Here is an 8240-nt window from a genome sequence, read left to right as displayed (position 1 = left end):
AGCACCCATCCGAAAGCTATATGCCGACTCAAGAAGCCACTCTACGGCCTCAAGCAAGCACCGCGTGCTTGGCATTCGAAGATAACGCAATATCTTCATGAAATCGGCTTCCGTATGTCAAAATCGGACAACTCCCTCTACATACGAAGCGATTCCGCAAGTCCGATCGTCATCATCTTATATGTGGATGACCTAGTCATTGGAGGTGAGCATCTCATCGAAATCAATAAGGTCAAATCTCGAGATGACGGACATGAAGGAACTCCATTACTTCCTCGGCATCAAGGTAATTCGGACCCCAACTGGAATCATGATTTCTCAACGGCACTACATCCTCAACTTGTTATACAAGTTCGGTATGGCTAAGTGCAAATCCGTCGCAACCCCACTCGATCGCAATCTCAAACTAGATGCGAACTCCGGCACCAAAGCGTGTGAACCGACTCAATATCGGCAACTCATTGGGAGTCTCATCTACCTCACGATCACTCGACCCGATCTCAGTTATCTGGTCGGTCTCCTTAGCCAATTCATGCAAACACCGTGTGATACTCACTTGGATTGCGCTAAGTGAGTTCTACGATACGTGAGCGGCACAATGGATTGCAGCATCCTCTACAAGACCGCGATGCGAATACGACTCGAGGGGTACACAGACGCCGATTGGGCCGGCTAAAAAGCCGATAGAAGATCAACCTCCGGATTTGTTTTCTCCCTCGGCAGCGGAGCAATATCTTGGGGCAGCAAAAAGCAACCAACCATCGCTCTTTCGAGCACAGAGGCCGAATACAGGGGCGCGCCAGTGGCCGCATGTGAAGCCGTATGGCTCAAAAGGGTACTCAAGGATCTGGGCGTACCCATCAAGGATCCAACTTCCCTTTATTGCGACAACATGAGCAGTATCTCTCTAGCTCGGAACCCGGTGTTCCACACGCGGACAAAGCACATCGAAGTGCACTATCACTTCATCCGAGAGCGCGTTCTAGCTGGCGATGTCAACCTACAACACATTAGCACCAATCTTCAAACGGCTGAAATCTTCACTAAAGACTTAGGAGCCAACAAGCTATGGCAATTCATGACCGATCTCGGATTGACGACCCCTGACCTGCCAAGCTTGTGGGGGAGTACTGAAGACATTATGCAATAACGCGTGGATTCCGCAAACTGTGCACTACGCAATAATGCGTGGATTACGCAACGAAGCCGCGAAAAGCCGATCTACCACGCAAAGCCACGAAGAAAGACGCAAGTCGAAGCATAGACTTCGCAACTACGCACAACGCAAGCTGGAGCACGGATTCCGCAACTCCGCATAAATGCGAGTTGGCGCGAGTCGACGCGGACTCCGAAACGCAAGTCGAAGCGGATTTCAGATACCGTCTGAAACCGACCCAACTTGAGCTTGAGGGGGCGTGTTGAGAATCAAGCTCAACTTGGTCTAGTGTGTGAACTCACCTTGAGAGTGAATAGACACTCCAGCGGTCAAGGGTCACCATTATGTCACCTCTTTGTATTCTAACATTTAGTATGAGTCATAGAATCATATTCTATGCCACATAACTTATGAGCTTTCACATTCCCCATGCTCCATGAGTCTTGTAGTTAATGAAGAGAGAGGGTGACTATATAAAGCACCCTCCTCCCACTTTGTATGTTGTTGAGTCTTTCTCCTTTGTTAATATAATCTACCTTGTGTATACTTTGTGCCTTACTGATCCTATAGGCATCTCACCTCCTTTATACTCTCCCAAGTGTGGAGCAATAATCCTCATAACATTATAACATGATGAAGGATTATAATGGTGAAACAATAAACTTGTCAAAACAGTTACTAATTTCAATCCCAAGAGCTCAAGCTTAAACCTCTCTCTCTCTCTCTCTCTCTCTCTCTCTCTCTCTCATACACACACAGTTCACACCTATTCCGCTACACAAGAATCATACCCGATTCTTTACACACACACACCACAATATATACTATCATGGTTAGGAATAATAAGGGCGTAGGATGGGATCAAGCCATCTAATTAAGGAGAAGTCTTCTACTTGGGATGCATTGCTTAATCAACCTCTCCTTGGAAATTCTCTATTTCGGGATAATATAGGAAAAAGTGGTGGGTCCTAGAACTCACCTTGCCTAGGGTAAACTGGATAATGGGCCAACTGCATCTGTAAGCACTTGTATTCAATTCCAACAGATGTCACAAGCAGATTGGCTTGCGCATTTACAAACTCTTCATGGAGCCAAGGTAATGACAATTGCTATTTCAGCGTCATATTCTTCATTAATGATGACCTTCAAACCCATACACGAGCATTTTTTGTTTGGATGCTTCATAAATGATATATTGTTGGCTCTCAAGGGTATCTCACCTAATGGGTGCATTTCTTATTTTGAGGTTCTTGATAACAATAGAATGCAGCATCATGCATGTGACTGCAACTATTTTCAGCATGCGTGGAATGCACCAGTTAGAGTGCTTGCAAAAATGCGAAAGAAGTGGTTGCTTGATCCTTATCCTTCTATCGCTCATATGTGTGATATGATGTGGTTGTATGCAAAAGAACCTATTGCAAGACTACTATGGGATCCAGGGGGTTGGTTCTGGACATATTCTTTTTAGATGGCTATTAGTGCATGCAACATTACTAGTTGGCCAGACGTTAAAAGGGAATGTAGCACATAATCTCAGTCAAGGTGGATTTTGCTATGCAACGCCAGAGACTACTAAGCATGCCCTCTGGTCTTGTTCCCTGGCTCAACAAGTATGGAATAAAGTTTTTTCGTTATTCCTAACGATCAATGTTGGTTGCTTGTTCTCATGGGCAGCAACAGTGTGGGGAATTTTGCACTCTAGCTTGATGTTGTATGAGGCAGACGATATACAAGAAGCCATGAAGATACATAACAGAAGATTGATATTGCTTAGTTCGTTTCAACAACCTCGAAAGCAGGTGCAATTTGTCCAGGTTTGGATAACTGTGACGACGATAACATTATGGGTATTATGGAAATGTAGATGCAGTCAAGTCAACTTTACGATGCAACAAAGCTTGGTCTTTCAAAGGTATTGCTTGAGATATGGGAAACATTGTTCACAATAGTTCGTGGGCAATATGATAACATGTATGGTTCTCCAGAAAATATTCATAAAAGAAGGATGAAGCTTCTTCACTTATGGAGGAAGGTGCCTCTCTTTGTAGTGACAAATCAAAGACCTCAATGGAACTATGAACTTCCATCTTGATAAAAAACAAGATGTTAATGTACTGTATTAAGGTTCAACATCCTTGTATAAGTTGTTTTTATATTGTCTTTTATTCTATGTTGTAAGCCTAGGGGCAGATAACTTTTACTTATATTAAAGAAAATCTTTCAAGGAAAAAAAAAAATACTAACATGGTTTAAGTTTTAATTATCAATATTTCTTTACATCCAAATATTGATGTCTATTTAGATGCAATGAGGTTGACCTTTGCCAACATCTATAAGACTTTTTGAAGGTAATTGATGAGACTTGTTTTTTAGGTAATTGAAGTGATCTACTATAGTACAAACTTTCAACACCCCCTCAAATCCCCGTTCCTATCTTTATCAGTTTATGAGAATCTCATCCAAGCTGGTATACCAACACATGGCTAACTGAATTGGTGCACCTTGTAGAAAGGTACACCATCCACAGAAATCCAATCAGTTTCTACATGGTTGTAATATCCTTGCTTTCCATAGCAAGTTGGAATGGATCGTGATACCTTAAATGCAAAATTTTCCATGGAGTAAATAACTCTTCCACTAATTTATCCTTCAATATATTCATTGATGACTGGCCAACATGTGCATTCCACCTAACAGTCACCTTATTGACTAGTTTCATATCCTACATAAACCGAAGCCACCCCTTCCCTCTTATGAATAATGAACCACTTATATTAGAATATGAGCATTTGATGGTTTGAATATCCCCATGTGGGACTTTTCATTCCATAATTCCATAAACCTTGGCGAGGAAGGAAGCCATTGGAACTAGTATTGGTCTCAAATTTCAGCCAATTTTCATAGTATCCTCACTTATCAAAGTCAGAATGATAAGCATGCAACACTTAGATTCCAATATGATTAATAACACAAAATTATATAATAAACATGAGCTTTTTCCACACTGCACCATGAGTATAGGTCGACATGGAGTAGACTAAATCGAATCTACACTGTGATAGTAATGAGTAATGAGTTCCAGGTACCAAAGATTGTGGATGTCACAAATTCTTTTTTGAACATCACCTATTAATGCCCATGCAATGCAAGGATTTCTTGATGGTAGTGAAAATTCTATCGAATCTCCCTGCTCAACACATTCGCTCACCCCGATATCACATGACTTCCATCGTTTGCAAAATGTGATATTAGTTATCATCAAGAATATGGTCCGAATTTTATAGTTGCGTAAAATATATCGTCGCCCTTCGCCTGCACAATGACATATGCTGCCATATGTGGCATGGAATCGTATCAGATACCCTAAGGTTTCAAAACCCCCATATTCTAATGAATCTTCTTGTAGGTTAGCTATGGGATTTCTCTTCGGCACACTTTCGAATAGTTTTCAGAGTTCTTGGGGGCAGTAAGGGTAGATGGCATGTTTGAGATATGCGTAGCGCCGTTGTAATCGAGACACACGTTGGTTGGGGTGTAGAAGACGTGACATTAGACAATTGGAAGGGAAGGAAGGAGAGATGAGAGAGATTGAAAGGAAGGGAAAATTGACAAGAAAAAACAAACACAGAGAGAGAGAGAGAAATAATATATATATATATATATTTGTATGGAGTAATAAACCGTGACTCCATTGATTGTAAGAGATATGTATGTATATGGTGGTGTACACGTATGTATGTACTATGTGTGTGTATGTGCATTATGAATTGATGGTATAGGAAAAATATGGGGGCATTCTTGTTTTTGTTGAGGGTTCTGTTTTCTGTGGTGTAGATAGGGTACGGTACATACATACACCCTGCACCCCTCCTCTCTAAGGTTTGGAGAGAGGGGAAGAAAGAAGCCAAATTAACCGCAATGTGTGGCCAATTCTTATTTTTTATTTTTTTTGATGGTATACAGAAACGATGATTGATTGATTGATGGGATGGGATGGGATGTCCGATGGATGGATGGATGGGATAGTATAGTGGTACCAGGTGGTGGTGGTGAGCAGTAAGTAAGTAGCTCCCAATCATCCGAATTGCTCTAGGGCCTCGAAGGTTTGGCCGAAGCTCCAATTCGCATCGGAGACGTCGATACACGTGAGCACGCTGCCGTCGCCCGTGGTGAGACGGAAGGAGAGCGCCTGCCCTGTGAGCACGGCGCCGCACTCCCAGTTCTGGCCCCAATTGCGTGCCATGGGGATCCAGCCGGATCGGCTGCCCTTCATCTCCGCCGCCACCACATCGCCGCTGCCGCCCACATTGGTGAAGAGCACGAGGTTGAAGTTGGGGTTCCCATTGACGGTGAAGCGGACGCCGCCTTTCTTCTGGCACGGCACGCGGCGGTAGCGAACAGGCACGATCCCGCCGCTGTACACCGCGATCTGCAGGAACGCCGGCTGCGCCATGTCGAAATGCGGCCGCGGCGGGTTGCACCACCCGCCGTTGTCGCTGGCCAGAGCGTAGTTGGGCGGGCAGAAGTTGGTGGCGGTGATGATGACGGATGGCTGACCGGCCACGCACCACTGCGGGTCGTCCACGCATTGCATCTCGAAGCATGCACCGCAGATGGCACCCCCATTGAAGAGCGCCGTGCTCAGCGCCGCCGTGTTGGTGCCGTACCCCTGGCTGTACAAGTCGCCATAGCCGCAAGCCCCGGCTGTAACATGTACGTACACACAAATCAATCAAGCGCATTGCGGCTCATGGTCACGATGATTCTTATTCTGATTCTGATTCAGATGATGATGTGTAAACCTAATATATATTTATTGTGTTTTAACATGCGAATTCAAGTACGTACCCATTGTTCCGGATGCATCGGAGCCGCCGTAAAAGGTCGCATGTGCCTGCTCCCAAGCGCCCACGCCGGCGGCATCAGTGCCAGGACAGCTAAATATGGACACCACAACCAACGCCAAGGCCACGGCCACGGAAATGGTGGTACTATAGACCATGGGATGCGCTGTTTGGGGACGTGTTGCCGCCATTCTATTTAATTCAAATTAGGCTTGTATGTATGTATGTATGTATTTGCGGTCACGGTGGTTGCAACCTCTTAATGTCTGTCTTGTGTGTGTATGTACATACATATATATATATATGTATGTATATATGTATGTATGTAATTACATATTATAGATATGGTGGATGAATGTCCCTGCTAGTTGCAGCCGTTGCTATCATGAAGGCCATGAGGGAGAGTAAGTACAGACAGACACACAGCAACCCATGAGAGGTAAGGGTCGTCCTCACCGTCCTTTTCTTCAATTATTCTAAGTCTCTTCAATTAACGGCATTAACGCCATGATGAGCGGCCCTTCTTTCCCTCTCTTTCTCTCATCAGTCTATCATTATCAATCTATCTATCCATCATGGTGGGCTCCAATCCCCTGTTACAAATGTAGGACTAGGACACCAGCCAAATAAAGTTATTCATTCGGCCTCATTATAAAACTATGTATGTATGTATGTATAGTATGCATGCATGTATGTGTAGTATGCATGCATGTATGTATAGTATGCATGTATGTATGCATGCATGCATGTCTGATGTATGTATAGTATGTATTATAGCATGTATGTATGTATGTGCTAAGTGAGACTTGTGGGGGGGATAGCGGGTTGCTCGCACGTCTCTTGTGGTCGTCATTGTTGTTGTTACCAATGAATGGACCAGAAAGAGCGTATATTCCGCTTCGCTATAATTTTGGAAAAGGCGCATTGCATGGAAACACGATTATATGCTTGATGGTCTCGTCCCACCCAACAACGACAACCACCACTACCACCATACTAACTAACTTACATTTGCATTATTCATTCCTCGATTAGTTAATAAGGCTTGCTAGTGAACCATAGGAAAGGATTGGTCAATCCTAAATCATGTGCGCATATATATATTGAATACTACATTATTGCAATTTGATCCGCTTGACTTATTATGCATCCTTCATTTTACAATTAGTTGATTGACCTGTGCCCCTTTGTGCATAACTAACTAAAACATGACACTAGCACATGATTGGGCCCATTGGACCGGTCATTTCCAACTTTTGCTTTTGGAATATTATCAAGAGATATCTTTTCCTCTTTTCATTACGTGTTTTCTTTTTCGCTCACTTTTGCAATGGAGCTTACCCTTTAATGGCCCTTGAGGTGTCGTGCCCCGGCACATGAGAGAAGGAGGGCAATTGGGTTCCTCTCACCTAGGAACTCAATTCGATGAAAGCGCTAGCAAAAAACATTGTTCCCCAATAACTTGTGATGTGAGTCTTCTTACATGTTATACCTAAATGCTCTCTATAGGAAGATTGTAAAAAGCATCTATATGCCCAAGTAGAGTAACAATGGCACAACTTCAAATCATTACCAACATTGTCGAAGAAGGCAATGGGAGAACAACTCCATAAGATGGACCACATGGAGAAAACGCAATGATATGACTTCGTGAATAAACGAGATTGTATACATTCGGTGAAAGTTGGACTCTCTCGGGACATTTTACTTTAAATAGAAAATGAAGCTCATCCAATCAACATGTAGGAGCGATTTCTTAGTCTAAGTGTCTCTCTTAAAATTGCTAAAATGTGTACGGTTCTGTCTCCTATTTGTTAAGTTATATGCATGTCATAAGGAAGCAATATATCATTGCTTGGATTATGTAAACCTATTTCACTTTGTAATGATTCTCTCAATTTTGATTTTCATAAAAAGGAGGACATATATTAATTAAAGCATAGTGACAATTAAAATAACCTTATTGTCCTCGTGATAGTGAGGAAAACATGGCGAGGTAAAATCCTCCAGGTGTTGCAAGACTAATTGATGTAGGGGAACCCCTTCTAAGGATAAAGTGCCCGCATAGCTCAGATGTGAGAACAACCGAATCTAATTTTATTTTAGCCTATGCACTTCTTGTGATGCTCGATGATAACCATCAAACAAACAACCTTTTGTACCCTAAACAAAAACCCATTGAAAAGGGACAAAATTATTGAAAATGTGTTAGCATATTAAAGGCATTACCAAAGGCA

At 42.9% G+C, this 8240-nt stretch overlaps 1 protein-coding gene across 1 annotated transcript; it reads right to left on the bottom strand.

Annotated features, from left to right (window-relative positions):
• Window positions 1-5199: 5199 nt before the first annotated feature.
• LOC147848770 (expansin-A4-like) lies at window positions 5200-6183 on the bottom strand. Its single transcript, XM_087338141.1, has 2 exons — window positions 6008-6183; window positions 5200-5863 (listed from the first exon to the last, which is right to left on the bottom strand). The coding sequence occupies exons 1-2, from the start codon at window positions 6159-6161 to the stop codon at window positions 5235-5237; spliced, it is 783 nt and encodes a 260-aa protein (XP_087194267.1). The 5' UTR covers window positions 6162-6183; the 3' UTR covers window positions 5200-5234.
• Between the last annotated feature and the right edge of the window lie 2057 nt (window positions 6184-8240).

This window comes from Azolla caroliniana, unplaced genomic scaffold (assembly GCF_043228905.1).
Source record: "Azolla caroliniana isolate FFs.n. ecotype wild unplaced genomic scaffold, voAzoCaro1.0.p SCAF_230, whole genome shotgun sequence".
Taxonomy (NCBI): domain Eukaryota; kingdom Viridiplantae; phylum Streptophyta; class Polypodiopsida; order Salviniales; family Salviniaceae; genus Azolla; species Azolla caroliniana.
This window is presented reverse-complemented; position numbering and strand designations above follow the sequence as displayed.

Coding starts and splice junctions, on each gene's coding strand:
- LOC147848770 (XM_087338141.1), bottom strand. CDS start 6,161: ATGGTCTATAGTACCACCATTTCCGTGGCCGTGGCCTTGGCGTTGGTT. Junction 5,864..6,007: donor CGATGCATCCGGAACAATGG/GTACGTACTTGA, acceptor TACATGTTACAG/CCGGGGCTTGCGGCTATGGC.